Source organism: Tenrec ecaudatus, chromosome 11 (genome assembly GCF_050624435.1).
Source record: "Tenrec ecaudatus isolate mTenEca1 chromosome 11, mTenEca1.hap1, whole genome shotgun sequence".
NCBI classification, from domain to species: Eukaryota; Metazoa; Chordata; class Mammalia; order Afrosoricida; family Tenrecidae; genus Tenrec; species Tenrec ecaudatus.
In genome coordinates this window covers 15,694,464-15,711,127 of record NC_134540.1, presented here as the reverse complement: position 1 = coordinate 15,711,127, position 16,664 = coordinate 15,694,464, and the positions used below count along the sequence as shown (strand labels likewise).

The window sequence follows — 16,664 nt, the reverse complement described above, 5'->3', positions numbered from 1 at the left end:
AGAGAGAGAGAGAGAGAGAAATTACCCACAATCTGCCCTGCACTTTCATCAAATTCCAGATTGTGCACCTTTTGACACAACAAGTTTTTAGAATTTTCTTTGCCCTGTGTGACCCTGTGAAATAAATTGTCAGCCTCAATTTAAATGACTAAGAAGTAAGACAAGACACAGGGTGGTTATGTTCGTTAATATGGTTTTCAGAGTTTCTGGGGGGTGCGGACAGCACACTAGGCTGCTAGCCAAAAGGTTGCAGGTTTGAGTCAACCAAGAGGCACCTCAGAGAAAATGCCTCGTGATCGACTGATGAAATTCCGCCACTGGAAACCCTGTGAAGCAGCGCTCCACTCCACACATCAGAGGCCAGTAGGAGTCAAAATCAACCTGATGCCAACTGTGTTGTGTTGTGCTTTGCTTTGTGTTTTGTCCTCTTGTAACAGGGCTTCTTCTCCCCTGCCACAAACAGGTCTAGGCAAGCCTCCACGGTATCCCCAGCTCATTCCCTTCCCTCTGACGCCTGGAATAACCCAGAAATGAAGAAACTACAATTTCAAAACACCTCGATCCCTGTTTATTATTGGGGTTTCTTTATTTTGTTTTGCTTTTTGCTTTCAGATTTTTTCCCCCAGAAAGACTTAAAAGAAGCTAAGGATGCCTTTGTTTATAAGCCTCACCTGACTCTGAAATAATTGGTGTAGATCAAAGAGGTGCAGGGATAAGTGCCCAGTGATCCAGTGATCAGCTGATAACCGCACCTCTTTTCATGTCCCCAACAGAGTGGCTTTCACATTAGCAAGATCACACACTGGGCTCGTTTTCCCCTAATGGACAGCCAGCCCCATATCGGTGGGCGGAGCTGGGAGGGGGGTGCCTTATCTTCAGAGCAGAATGGGAATCAATGGAAAGAGCTGTCTGTCTGCCCAAAGGAAGGGAGTGGGCTGTAGTGGGGACAGGAGGTGGAAAGGGGCTATTAGGGTTTTTTTGGTTTAGTTTCTGAAAGGGTTATAATTAAAGCCTTCCAAACAATTGCTCAGAGGAAAGGTATTTGTGAAGGGTGTGTGTGTGTGTGTGTGTGTGTGTGTGTGTGTGTGTGTGTGTGTGTGTGTGTGTGTAAAAGAGCATCACAAGTGAGCTTTCTGCCCAGATCTCTGTGGGGAAAGCCTGCTCTCCAGTGGCACCTGGTGGAAGGTGTTCCATCCTGCAGTGCAGAAGTTTGGTTTTGTGATACCTGCTCTTCTCACAACCGCTCCTTCCAAAAGGGAAAGGGAAACAAACAAAAAATCCAAACTCACCGCCATCGAGTTGATTCCAACCCATAACGACTCTGTCTAGGGGGTTGGGGCGGTAAATCTTTCTGGGAACCGGTAGCCTCCTCGTTCTCTCCAGCAACTGGTGGACTTGAACTGCTGCCCTTTTAGTTAGCAGTCCAGTGTCTAATCCAGGATGCCCGTTGTGGTGAATGCTGTCGGCTATTGTGTTTCTGTATACTGTCCATGAAACTGTCAGCTGGCGCCACGTCTTACTGTGGTAAGGTCGCTTAGTCAGGAGGCCACTAAGTCAGGGTTTTCCCTCTTTGTCTTCCAGGTGGAAACAAGTTAACGAACCAACAGTTCCGTCTGAATTGGGCGTGGATCTCTTTTGAAAAGGAATACTACCTGATCAATGAGGACTCCAAATATCTCGACGTCGTTCTCAAACGAAGAGGTTACCTGGGAGAGACCTCGTTTATAAGTAAGTTCCATTCAAACTTCTGCCTCCGAATCCCATTTTCTAGCACACACGCCTGTCATTGCTGCGCTGATTACAGTGTCCAGCTTGGCTTCTTACTCTGGTGTGAAAGCTGAGGAAGACGTGTACACGTTGAGCTAAAGAAACAAATCTGTGTCTGGGTCCACACCGTAATTGATGACCCCACCCATAACCTCCGACAATGTCAGGCTTTGGAGTTTCCATCAAAGCCACCCCAGACCAGTTGCCAACTAGCGGGGCCCAACGCCTGGTGACCCCGTGTGTGTCCACGGGCTTTTCAATGGCTGATTGTTCCTAAGTTTTGTTTGTGATGAATCTCTGTGAGCTGCAATCGCCAACCTTTCTGTTAGCAGCTGGGGGCACTGACCGTTTTCAACCATCCAGGGGTTTGCCCTGCCCACCATGTTGCTCATGCCCAGGGGGCTCAGACATAGGAACCGTGTGGGAGGCTGCAGGACCCGCAGTGTGTGGCTCTCTTGTACAGAGGGTCGCCATGAAATAGCAGCGACTCGGTGGCACCTGACAATAACAACAGCTATGTTGCTGCCAAGTCAGTTCTGCTGCCGTGTGTGCAGAGGAGAGCTGCCCCACAGTTGGCAAGGCTGTCACCTTTCAGAAGCAGATCACTAGCCCTGTCTTCTGAGACGCCTCTGGGTGGAACTGAACTGCCAACCACTTGGCTAGTAGTTGAACTCTTAACCATTGGCCCCACCCGGGGAGTCTATACCAAAAAAACAAAACAAAAAGCCTGACTTCTATGGAGTCAATGCTGACTTATAGCCCCCCCCCCACCCTGTGGGTTTTTGAAACTGTAATTGTTTACGGGAGTCGAAAGCTCGGTCTTCCTCCAGCAGAGCTACGGGGACCTTTGAGCTGCTGACCATGTGGATCACAGCCCAAAGGGTAACCGCTATACCACAGGACTCTCCAGGGACTCCATAGAGAACAAAAACAACAAGAAAGCAGCAATGTGGCGTGACCCTAGAGAGTGGCACAGTTTTTGATCTTTACGGGAGTAGACTGCCTCGTCTTTCTCCCAATGGAGCATTTGGTGGGTTTGAACTACCGACCTTGCAGTTAGCAGCACAATGCTTAGTTCACAGTGCCACCAGGGCCTCAGAGAGGACAGAGATGGAAAACCATCAGAAATGCATGGTTGCTTCTTCAAAGTTATCTAGGAGGAACCCTTCACTGCTATAAAATAACAGCACTAAACTGGAAGTAATTACTCATAAATGAAATGATTTCTTTAGAGTTGCTAGGTCTTGTTCTAAGGTTCCTAAAAGTTGTTTAGTTTATGAAGGACTGCAGCGTAATTCAAGTTGTGCTGGAATGCTGTCATAGGTCGCTAAACTTCTCAGGAACCTCAGTTCAATAAAAGATACTGTGTACTATCTAAACCTGAGCCCCAAACAAACTTGAATAAAACTCTTTTCAACCTCATTTCAAGTTGACATCCTCTTTCATGTAACCATCACACAGTTAGGCTGTTGGTCATAACTGACACCGACGTGGTTTGTGGATAAAAACTGGAGTCAATCCTTCAGGACCAGTGGTGAGAGTGGCAATGCCTGGAGGGTGGAGAGAATGTGGGGTAGAAAGGAGGAACTGATTACAAGAATCTACGTATAGCCTCCTCCCTGGGGGATGGACAGCAGACAAGAGCTCGGGGGGAGACATCGGGCAGTGTAACATATGACAAAATAACAATAATTTATGAATGATGAAGGGTTCATGAGGGAGGGGGAAGTGGAGAGGGAGGCGGAAATGAGAATATGATATTAAGGGCTCAAGTACAAGGCAAATGTTTTGAGAATGATGATGGCAACAAATGTACATATGTGCTTGACACAATGGATGGCTGGATGGAAATTGTACGAGCCCCAATAAAATGATTTTTTTTTTAAATGGAGTCGAGGGGCTGCAGGAAAACCACACACCACAAAGACCGTACCGGTGTCTTTGTTTAACCTAAAGTTCCCCTCTTGGTGAGTATTCTAATAACTCCATGTCGACCGGCCCATGCACAGCATTGAGAAAGCTAGTTCTAAAAAACTCTTTGTTAAAATTTAATAATGAGTCTATGCTTCACAGTTTCATTGACAGGCCTTTCACATAGCGTATGTTTCAATAGTCCAACCACACTCACAAGAGGGGCAACAGTCACGACAGTCAATTCCAAGACATTTCTTCATCCTTGTCCTCACAGTGAGCTCTCATTTCCCGCCAGTCTCCCGTGTCATGTCCCTGTGGATCTGTAGATCTGTGGATCTGTGGATCCAGCTGTTGTCCCTGTAGGTTGACCAAGCCTGGGTTTCAGACGCAGAGAATCAGACAAAGTCAAAACAGTACCGAGAAACGGCCCAACTATGACACTATGAAATGGAGGAGAACCCACAATCAGTCACCAAGTTGGAGATATTAAATATTGAAAACTGGAGTCAAGAGGGAGATCGATGACAAGGGGTCGCGTGACTTACCTACAATGGCAGTAACCCACCCGGCAGTGAACTCTGCCACGTAAAAAGGCCTTTCCCATCTTGGTCCAGCATCACTGGAGGCTTGGGGGCTTTCACCTGTCATCCCTCGCCTTCTACAAATGGGGTGTTCAAAAATATTTAAGCTCTAATACCATTCCTTCCTCCAGGCTTGGATTTTTTTAAACAGTGTTTTGCAATTGTATTCTCCACTGACGTCATTTTTTTAAACAGAATACCACAATGCCAAATAAGAACTCTTGTCCTGAAAAGACATTTTCCCCCATGAACATGGAGGTGCTCATCAGCAATGCCACAAAGACTGATGGCTTGACCTGGTTAGCCTCACTTGATGAGTGGGTGGCCTGTGATGGCAGGAGGTTGGCAAAGCTTTGGAGAGTGACTCCCAGCTGTCAGTCAGCCAGGGTGGTAAGAGAATTCCTGGGAAGAGCCAGACTGGAAGCCGGACGAAAGTGACGGATGGCATCAGAGATGTTCTACAAGGAATCCGTATTGTGTCACTGTGACAGTCACCCTGCGCTTGCATTCCTGCACCATTAGCATTAGACAGATTCCATCACATCTAGTTTGCACAGAGTTTAGCATTGAACTACGCAAGCTTGGCATTAGACCGATTCCATTAGGCTGGTTTACCCAGAGCTTAGCGTTAAACGATGCTGGCTTCCTACTCCCATAAACAATGACAGTCGTGGCAAGTCAAAGAGGTCATTCTCCCCTGACCTACCGGGTCACTCTACCTCAGCATCGACTTTATGGCAGTGAATGGGGAGGGGGGGGTGTTGGTTTAAGTTTAGCATTAGCTTGGCTCTATTAGGCTAGTTTCCCCCTAGTGTAGCTTAGTATTGAACTATGCTAGTTTATCATTAGGTAGATTCTATTATGGCTAGCTACCTTCAGGAGCACACATACAAAATTAGACTTGCTTATCATTTTATGTATCAGCTTACCAGAGATGACTAGTCATTTCCTAACCTTTAACACCCATTCATAACTCAAATATGCATGCATTTCACAAAAGTATTTGACTCTCAAAAAACCTTTTGCTTCCCGTTATAGAACCTTTACCAAAGACAAGATTCTTTCTTCGGTACTTGACATGTATGATGTCTCTCATTCCACGCAACCCTTCGTATTCACTAGCTCAACTACTCTTTTCTTGAGTGCCTATTATCAGCCAGGCAGTTGTTAGCTAGTGGATTAGGAAGTGATAAAAATGAAGGTTGATATTTCTTGAGTTCTTATTATGTGCAAGGGAACCCTGGTCGCAGTTGTGCTGTTACCCACAAGGTCAGCAGTTTGAAACCACCACCAGCCGCTCCTAGAGAGAAAGACAGGGCTTTCCACTCCCAGATGGAGCTGCCATATAGGCAGCTCACAGGGGCAGTTCCACCCTGTCCTACACAGTTGCTGTCATCTCTATGAGTCAGCGGCAACTCAAGGACGGAGAATGTTGTTTTCTGTTCTTGTTGTTGTTGTTTAATTATAGACAAGATCTGATTCCAAATACTGACATCAGACAACCCTGTGAGAGGGGTGCTATTATAAACCCCCCTTTGACATCGAAGGAAGCAGAGAGGTTAGGTAATATGTTAGACAGCTCGAAAGGTGAGGAGCTGAGCTTTAACTCCAGAGCTCCCCACCTCTTAACTACAGGGTTGGCTCAGGGTCAAGCCCACGGCCACCAAGGCGATTCTGACTCATCGTGACTCCAACTTAAGACAGGATAGAAGAACAACCCCTTTGGGTTTCTGAGACCTTTCAGTGGCCACTCACCTCTTGGTTCACAGGTTAATGCCCTCGGCCACCAGGCCCCTCCCACAGCGCCATGCACAAAACCGTACTCACCCGCCATCAAGGGGATTCCAACCCAGTGGACCTGTAGGACAGGGTTGAATGGCCCCTGTGGATTTCCAAGACTTTCACTCTTGATGGGAGTAGAGTGCCGTCTTTCTCCTTCAGAGCACCTGGCGTTTTCCAGCTGCTAGCCTTGTGCTTGCTAAGGGTATCTTTGGTTTGAAGGATGGTTTTCTTTATATTAAGCCCATGATGGGAACATCTATAGAGGCAATAACTGGATTAATAGTTTCATAGAGTTGTGGCTCTGTACTCATTAAGCATTGGGCTGTGAGCCACATGGTTGGCAGTTCAAAACCACCAGCAGCTCCGCAGGAGAAAGACTGGGCTTTCTATTCTTGTAAACTGTCACAATCTTGGAAACCCAGACTGGGGGTCACTAGGAGTCAGTATCGTCTCAATGGCAGTGAGACGGTTATGGCAGGGGAAGTTGGAGGGAAAGGAGAGCTAATAACAATAAGTATAAGAATGACGAAAATGGTCTAAACTTGGTTGCACGGTTCTTTTGAATATATTCAAACCATTGAATTGTATGGCACATGAATTAAATGTCAATAAATCTTATATATATATAGCCCATTCATCAGGACTTGGTAGGTCAAAGACATTGCCTCTGACCACACCCACCAGCAAAAACAGTGATGGATATTACTAGCTGCGGCCATTGGCATTTGAGATTTTAACCTTTTACAGCCAGTGGGATGATTTGATTGGCATTCAGTAAGAATGATTACATGCTTGAATCCAGTGGGCATGCCTCTTAGCACACTGACGTCTTGTTAGTGTTGTTGTTTTTACTGCCTTTTGCCTATCTGAGAAAAGAATGCATTGTTGGTGAAAGCCAGGCTGCACGCAGGTGGCCAGGAGCGACATGAAGGAGACACGAGCAGATTCCGTGGCTGGCCAGGCTCCTGGGGACAGCCCCTCCACACACAGCGTGTGTTGTGGGAGCCTCCGAAAATGATTCTTTTCATCGTGGTCTCAGCAGTGGATGGCGGAGGTGTTGACAGCCGTGCTGTGAGTGCAGGAGCCAGAGGGCCAGAAGGACGTCCGGAGCAGTCACTAAGATATTTAGGCCAGTCATTTCTGGTGCTGGGCCCCTTTTCACTTGCCATTGAGTTAATTATGGCTTACGTGCTACTGAAAAGATAATATGCAATGTCATATGTGTGTGTGTGCGTTGTTTTTCTCTAAGGTTCATAGGACAGAAATACTTTAAAATAGAATGTTTTTCCTCCTTACGTGAAGATTAGCTTCACAATGCTGTCTTCAGGTGACTCAATAAGAAAACTCAGCTCCATCGCGCCTTAGCACCGGGAGCACAGCGGGTTTTGAAGGTTGTTTGTTTTCTGCTGTGCCTTCAGAGCCCTGCCCAGATCAGCACTCAGTGTAGAAGAGGGGCTTCCAATCATTCCAGGAAAATGGGAATGAAAAGAAAATGGAATCCCACCCCCCAAAAAAATTCTGTTTCATTTTTTATTGTGAATGATATGGAGGTTTACATTTCAGATAATTGTTTTACAATCAAGAATTTAAACATCTTATCAAATTTCCCAATAGCTTGCCTGTCCCCCTTCCCCACCCTTTCCAAAAATGCTTTTGAAGCTCCTATATCTGTGGGTGAATAGGAATGATTTGATCAGGATTCATTTCTATGTCGAAGAATAAGAAGAATTTAAAAATGAAAAAGATAACTTCGTCTTTCCTTCCAACTTCTTTGAAGGTAATCAGTGCTTAAAGAAATGTATTTGAAAATTATTTTTCATTAACTTGACTCACTGAGAATTCTAACACATGTGGATTCAGTCCTGACAGATATACTAGAGATATGAACTGTAGAGAGTATATGCTAGATATACAGTTAGTATGATGGTAATTTCATAGTATTTTACCCCTGACACTGGATTTTTGTGCTCTTACTCATTGCTTTTTGTATAAAATAGTCTATGGTCTAGGTGGGCCCTCAACAAAATGGCTAGACACTGTGGCTGCAACAATGGGCTCAAACCATTGTGGGAATGCCCCCAGGAACCTGCAGTGTTTCATTCTGATGTACAGAAGGTGGCTATGAGTTGACACCACCACATGGGCTGAGTACTTGGCACGCAGTCATGGTAAAGATATCTTGACAACAAGGAGCACACAAGCACCTGCTCAGACATTTTTTCCCTTGGTCCCACTGGGTGCGTTCGAACCTCCAGCCTTTCGGTGAGCAGTTGCGTGGGAACCATCTACACCTCTTTTCTCTGCCGGAGACAATGACCGCAAAGATTCCACAGCACAGAAAGCCTTCGTCCTCCAATTGGATCTGAACCTAAAAGCTCTATCTGAATTGTGTTTCTGTGAAGGTATTGGCACAAGAGATGGGACTGCGGAGAAAGACAAAGACTTCAAGGGCAAAGCTCAGAAGCAAGTGCAGTTCAACCCCGGCCAGAGCAGGGCCACGTGGAGAGTGCGGGTGGTGAGTGACGGCGAGCATGAGCGATCGGAGACCTTCCAGGTGGTGCTGTCGGAGCCGGTGCTGGCTGTGCTGGAATTCCCCTCGGTGACCACGGTGGAGATTGTGGACCCCGGAGATGGTAAGAGCTATCCGCGGCTTTCGTGCGTTGTCCCTGTTGGGTTCAGGGGTGGCGTCATGGTGACTCATTGGGCTGCTAACCTCAAGATCAGCCATTGAAGACCACCGGCTGCTCCTAGGGAGAAAGACCAAGGCTTGCTAGTTCCATGAAGAGGTACAGTCCCCCAAAGTCACAGGGCAGTTCTACCCTGTCCTGTAGGACCATGATGAGCCAGAATTGGCTTGATGGCAGTGGGTTCAGTTTACGGGTTATGAAGACAAAAATCGAAACACAACTCCATTGCCCTTAAGCGTATTCTGACTCATGGGGACCCCAGGGCTCTGAGTAGAAGTGTGATGCACACAGCTTTCCTGACGGTGACCTTTATGAAAGCAGAGGGCCAGTTCTTACTTCGGAGGTGCCACTGGGCAGATTTTACCTGCCAGCCTTCCAGTTGGTTAGCCTATTGTCATCAAATCAATTCTAACTCCCTGGGATTGCATAGGACACAGGGGAATGACACGACCTCCGTCAGGCTTCCAAGACTGTAAGCTGCATAGACGTAGACCGCCATCTCTCTCTACCACAGAATAGGGCGGTGGGCTTGAATCGTGGGCCTTTCTGTTGCCAGCTGAGAGCTTTCACCGCTGTCTGTCGGGGCTACTTTCCAACTGTAAAATCAGTCTTCCTAATCAACAGTCCAGCATTACAAGCTGTGCTTACAGGAAGAGAGAGCCTCACAAGCCAGTAAGAGAAGCTCTAACTGCAAGGTTGAAATTCAAACCTACCAGCCATTCCCAGGAAAATGATGGGGTTGTCTACTCCCTGTGAAGATGGTCACCCTGGAAACCTGTCTATGGGGTCTTGATGAGTTGGGATCAGCTTGATGGTGGGAGATTTGACAGGTTGGGTATTTTTGTTTGCTCATTTTTTCAAGTGAACAACCTCTCTGTTGGATGATTGGTGAGTCCTAACTCTCTGGATACCCCCATATTGTTCATGGCATTATTCTTGAATTAATTCATTACTTTGAAAACAAATGGTTGAAAAGTATTTCAGACCAATTTGGGGCTTAATGCGCTCCCCAGATTACATTTTATAATTTAGCTTGCCTACCTAGATTCACCAGCTCAAAATTTCCACTTGGCCATATGTTTCTTCATGGGCTACATGATCACCAGCCAACCCTCCACGCCGCTCTCCCGCCCCCCTTACTGTTCAGCGAACAGTGTCTTGAATCAAGGCTCATAATTTCTACTGTACTAAGGATTCTTGTCAGCACACACTTTTGGCTGATGCTGGTAAAAATGAACCTTACAGCTTTCCTGTGTAATTTAACCTTCCCCCTCCTGCTGCCACTGGCTTGTCTCAATGGGTTCAAAGGGGGTGGGGGGATGGAGGGCATGTGGGATGGGTGTGTTTTGCTTTTTTTCTTTGGCGCTGGCATTTACACAATCCTTGTCAAGTCTCTTCTGAAGCTGAGATCCTGTCAGGAGCCAGACATGGTTTTCTTTGAAAACGCCAGCCTGCTTTATTTTGTCAATCAGAAAACTCTTAAAACTTTCTCGCCAAGATACTATCTACCGAGTCCATGAAATGGAGATTGTGTGCCAATCCCAGTGTTAAAAGACGGGTGTAATTACAGAGAGAATGTAAGGAAGCTGGGGCCCAAGGGTCATTTCTTTAACTCACATTTCTGCTTTTACTTAAATGCGAATGTCAATTACACTTATGGTTTTCATTAAGGAACAGTCGAGCGCTCAATTAAATTTAATTTTATCTGCTTTAGCAAGGGATAAATAATTAAACATTTTCTAGCCCTGCGATTTTGGGGGGTAAACATTTGCATAATAAACCAGCTTCTCTCTATTGAGCGAGCCCGTGACAGCTTTAATAGACATTATAAATGGGCCCATTAGTTAAAGTTTGTTTGAAGTCTTTTCTTGATGTTCCATTTGCCAATTGGCATAATTGTTATCCTTTACATTAGTGAAGAAGACACTTAAACTAATTTATGCTTTCTCATTTATCAGCCCACACTGTGTACCCAAAACCCATCTAAGCAATGGGATGTTAAAAATGAAACACACACACACACAGAGACACACACACTGTCTCTCTCACATAATTTAGTTTCCATGTAAGCGATGGTACAGCCAAGTAAAACGTAGTCTTCCTTTCATGCAGTCATCTAAGGGTTCTTAGAATTTTCTGGATGAAGTTCAGCTCAATCCATTCCAAGCCCTTATCACCCCTATGGTAACTGACAAGGGTGCTGTAATGCCTGCCACATTCCGTGTTGTGTCGAAGACGATGGTCTTGAGATTGTAAGACCTAGTTTTATTTATTTCCAACTATCCCACTCCCAGCTGTACCACCACGATCAAATCCAACAGCCTTTATTAACATTCAATTTCCGAACACACACCACAAATGTTGCTGCTGTCTAATATGATTTCATCTTAAGAGAGTCCATACTTTTTTCTTTCTACAAAGGATCGATTTTTCAGCCATTCCCAAATGTTGATTGGTTCTTTGAACCCTTTCTTCCGACACTTTCCCTATCCATTTACTTGTTATAGGAATATTATGCCTAACAGCTTGCCCTCAGCATAGGGTTTCTATGTCATCAGATCTGTACAGTTGATTAAAAATATGTCAAGCTCACACATGCTCTAGGTACAGCACTGTATTAGGAATAAAAATATAATAAAAACATATCATCTCTTTTGTCAACGAGTGTATAGCCTAATGGGAATAAGAGCCTGTGAGTTTATAAATAAGTGATTACACCACGATGTGAAGGAAAACAATAGAGTAAATCCACAGCACTGTGGAAGCAAACAAACAGAAAGGCTTGTCTTAGTCTGGCGACTGCTTTTACTTGTGGGCCATTTTATACAAGCATACAAGTACTACTTTATCCAGGACCTACATTCCCAATGGCACTGACCAAAGTGCCATCCTAACTGAAGCGTCTTCAGCACAGACCGACCGAGTGCCAGCTGGCGTGCTGAGAAAGTCATGTACATCACTTCATTACGTTCTTTTCCCTTCTTCCGAGATATTTGGACCACTCTCTGCAGTTGATCTGATTCTTCTCGAATATTCCATTTCATAGGTCCTAAGTCTTAGTTTCCAAATTTGATAATAAAGAAGCCACACATCTTAATGTCTCTCTCTCTCTCCCTCTCTCTTTGTTCTACACACACACACGCAAACACAGTTATCCTGGATTCTCCCGTGTTCACAATTATACTCTAATAAAAGCTGCTCCATCTATTAATTTTTCAAAAACTAGGTGGTTGCGATTTAGGGGAGGATTCTGTGTGAGGATTTTATTCAGCACACCAGCATCTACATCTATTGGAAAAGCCACACGTACATGTTATCCTGGAGACCAGTCCCTGGAGAAGGGCATCGTGCTCGGTACAGTCGAGGGGCAGAGAAAAAGAAGAAGATTGTCGACCAGGTGAATTGACACCGTGGCTGCCACCATGGCTGCCAACATAGCCACGGTGACGAGGAGAGGGCAGGACCAGGCAGTGTTTTCTCTGTTCTGCGGAGGGGCCTAGGGGGTGCAACCAACTCAAAGGCACCTGACAACAACAACCACCTCTTCTGAGGACCTGCGGTGAAACAGTCCTTTATGGGGAGCTTCCCAGACCTTAGCTCATTTAAATTTAAATGTCACAGGTATTGCTGTGACTGCCGCAGCAACTCCGACTCACGGGCCGCCTCTCACAACGTAGCGCAGCTCCGTAGAAGGGTTTTCTTGGCCGGAATCTGCTTTAGGAAAGCAGCCTGCCAGGGTTTCTGACAGAGTGCCACTTCATGGGGGTGGACCACCCCCTTCAGATTAGCAGTGACTCGGACAAGATCTAACGCTCATCCCAGATAAGAACAGTACATCGGGAATAGACGGGAAATGCCGCACGCAACATAACTGAGCATCTACATACAGGCCCAAGGGCACCCGCATTATTCTCGACTGGAAGAGGCCTACAAGAATCCCCCTTGCGAATGAGAACCAGGCAAGCGTGCCTTTTATCGTCACTCCTGTTTCATATACTATCGAAAGTCCTAGCCAGAGCAATCAGGCAGAAAAGGTAAACAAAATGTATCCAAATTGGCAAGGATAAGTAAAAACCACCTCTACTTGCCAATGTTATGAGCCATGGAAGAGGAGCTGCCGTGATGGTTCATACCCAGCCACAGTTGTGAGGATGGGGCAGGATCAGGCAGGGTTCTGGGCTGGTGTGAGCAGGGTCACTGTGAGTCAAACTGGCCCGATGGCACCCAATAGTCATCCTGATACACAGAAAGTTCCAGAGGAGCAACAAGAACTTGAACTAATACAAGGATCCAGCAAAGTGTCAGGGTACAAGATTGACATACAGAAATCCGGCAGATTCCTCTACACTAACAGAGCAATCTGAACAGAAAATCAGAAACATACAGCTTTCCTCTGGTTCTTTAATGCTTCCTCCCGGCCGTCCCCAACACGCCACATCAGGACTCCAATTCTACCCTACCAACCTGACTAGACCAGAGCATGTACATGAGTACAGAAAAGAGCTGGAAACACAGGGAACATAGGGCAGATCAACTCCTCAGGACCAATATTGAAAGTAGCCATGCTAGTAGGGTAAGGTGGGGTGGAGGGGTGGAGACAGGGGGAACAAATCACAGTGACCTAGCTATAACCCCCTCCCAGGGGGCTGGACAACAGATAAGTGGGTAAAGGGAGACATCAGTTAGTGCAAGATATGAAAAAAAATTATAAATTATTAAGGGTTCATGAGGGAGGAAGGAGAAAAATGAGGAGCTGATACCAAAAATTCAAGTAGAAAGAAAATGTTTTGAATATGATGATGGCAACAAATGTTCAAATGTGCTCAACACAATGGATGAATGGATGGATTGTGATAAGAGTTGTATGAGCCCCCAATAAAATGATTTATTATTTTTTTAAAAAGAAGAAAAGAAAACCAAAACCATTTATAAGAGCCACAGGAAAGATAGAGCACTTGAAATAAAGCTAACCAGGGCCCAGAAGTCTATCAAAGAAAGCTACAGCGCACCTATACACCTGCATAAGGAACCAGAATGGACCCGCATACATGGAACGGCCTGCTGTCCTCGTGACTAGGAAAGCTTAGCCTTGTAAAAACCCCGTGCTACTCACAGCAATCAGAAATACAATACATTCCTGTTCCATAGTGCGTCATAGTTTTGTAAAGGAAAATTATCACTGACTTTACACCGAAAGGAAAGCACTGCACTGCTAAAGGAAAAGAGCAAAACAGAAGCCTCACACTCCTCAATCACAACACCTACTAAACAACCACAACAGTCGACACACTCTGCCAGTGCGACAGCAGACACATCGACCATCGGGGTAGAATTGAGCACCCAGGAGGAAACCCACCCCGGTATGGCTGGCTGATCTAGGACAAAGAACCAAACCCCACTAAGCAGGGAATACGCAATCTCCTTACCAAATGATGCTAGAAAACCTGGGTATCCAGTTGCAGAAAACTAAAACAAGATCCATATCACTCACCGTATTCAAAACCTAACTCAAGGTGGATTAAGATTCTAAATGTAGAACTTAAAACTATAAAGATCATCAGAGAAAAAATGAAGGAACACTTAGGAGCTGTCGTCCATGGCCTGCAATCACGATATAAATTTATTAAAAATGCACAGACAGCAGAAGGCAAACTAGATGGCTGGGGCCTGCTAAAAATGAAATGCATATGTACATCCAAAGAATAAAAAGAGAGCCCGCAGAGGGGAGAAACTTTTGACAAAGGCATTTCAGACATTAGACTAATCTCTAAAATTAATAGAAAACTTCAACATCTAAAAAAAAAAAGACGAGCAATCGAGACACGAGCAGACACTTCACTAAGGAAAACAATCAGTCAGCCAACAAACACACAATGAAATGCCCACAGTCATTAACCATTAGAGACGAGTCAAAACAGCAGTGAGATCGCATCTCACCTCAGCATTAATAGCAAAGTTCAAAAAATAGAAAACAGTGAATCCCTTTGAAGGTGTGGAAAGACTAGAACCCTTCTACACTGCTCCTAGGACTATTAAATGGCGTATCCACTATGGGAAACGGTGTGGCGTTTCTTTGGAAAATTGGAACTAGAAATACCATATGATCCAACAATGCTACCACTCGAGCTATATCCTAGAGAAATAAGAGCCATGACATGAATAGATAAATGCAGACCCATGTTCATCCCAGCACCATTCACCAAAGCCTTCTGAAGCAGCCCAAGTGCCCATCCAGGGATGAATAGAGAGACAAACTACAGCATGCATGCACACAATGGGATAATGCACAGTGTTCAAGAGCTGTGATGAATCTCAGAAACGTCTCGGCGTGGATAAGCCCAGCGGACTCCACGCTGAGTGAAAAAAGCCAATCACAAGAGGGCAAGGAGTGTATGCGACCACTGCTGTGTAAAATCAAGAGAGGTTTGCACACAGAAAGAAACATTCTTCGAAGGTTATCTGGTGTGAAAAGGCATGGGAAGGTAAATCGGTAACTAGAGGATAGCTATACATTAACTTAGGTGAAGGGAAAGGCAATATACCAAAGGGGAAGGTCAGCACAAAATCATGAAGGCAAAGAAAGACCTGAGAGGGACACCTGAGTTCAAGGTAACAAGAGTAAATACCATTTATTACATATACAATCCTGCAAAAATAATAATGAGCTACTAGTAGATGCGTAGCTCCAGAGCAGGCGTAGGAAGACAAATTGGATGACTCCCACCAATACTAGGTAGAAATAGGCACGACAGAAGCTATTTCTACATATAAGGAGCACTAGGGTACCATAGGGCTTACATATTGAGCTTCTAACCACAAGGTTGGAGGGTCAAGCCACCGGCCCAGTGTGATAAGGAGGCCATCTGCTCAGGCAAAGACTTACAGTCTCCGAAAGTCCAGGGTTCTACTCTGCCCTATAGAGTTGCTATGAGTCAGAATCGACTCAATGATATTGGTTATTTGTATGTATGTATCTATATGTGCTGCCAATATATTCATGACTATAGCAGAGCATACAGGGAGCAAACAAAGATAAGGAAGCATTGATAACAATCAACCCCCGCTGAGAGAATGCATCCCTGGGTCTGGCGCTCAGAATCATCGTCCCAGTGGACATCAGGGTCAAATGGCGCACAGACAATGTTCCACTTGAGCTTTGATGAACAGCAGCTGGGGTCTTCGAAGCTTGCAAGGGACCATCTACAATGTAACTGCTGGTCTCTTTCCATCTGAAGTAAGAAGAAGTGAGCAAAATCAAAGTCACACTGAAACACTTAGTCCAAAGGACCAATGGACTTAATCCGAAGGACTGACGGACCACGCTAACCACAAGCTCTCCAACCAGAGACCAGAAGAACTAGATGGTGACTGACTACCACTGACAACCATTCTCATCGGAATTACAGTGGACGGTCTTGGAAACAGTGAGAGAAAATGTAGAACAAAACTCACAAAAATGAAAAAGAACAGGTTTCCTTCTCTGACAGAAACTAGAGGGACGTCTGAGCCTTTGGCTCTTGGACGGTCTTAAGCCTTGAATTTCCCTCATACACATAGCTCAACTTCCAGCCAAACAATAGACTTGTAAGGTGGCCAATAACACCAAACTCAAACTCAAGTCCATGCGAACCCACAGTGACCCTACAGCACCAGGGTAGAACAGAACTGCCCCTGGGAATTTCCAAGACTGTTTACAGAAGTAGAAAGCCCCGTCTTTCTCCAGAGGAGCTGCTGATGGTTTCAAACTGCTGGCTTTGCGGTGAGCAGCCAAATGGCAAACACTACACCACCAGGAGAGGTATGTACTCCTGAGAACAATCAGCCAAGCAGAGAGCAAGAGGGCGGCATGTGTCCAGATGGCAGGATAAAACCCAGATGGCAGGCAGGAGGAAGTAACGAAGGACGGAGGGGAATACGAAAGACACTGAGGAAG

The 16,664-nt window shown here is 45.5% G+C and overlaps 1 protein-coding gene across 1 annotated transcript in view; it reads left to right on the top strand.

The window, feature by feature from the left end:
* FREM2 (FRAS1 related extracellular matrix 2) overlaps positions 1-16,664 on the top strand; it is a 191,887-nt gene that overhangs the window by 83,525 nt on the left and 91,698 nt on the right. Inside the window, exons 3-4 of the mRNA XM_075563602.1 lie at positions 1,582-1,728; positions 8,447-8,677. Coding sequence (XP_075419717.1) covers positions 1,582-1,728; positions 8,447-8,677 — 378 coding nt within the window. The remainder of the gene's footprint in view (positions 1-1,581; positions 1,729-8,446; positions 8,678-16,664) is intronic.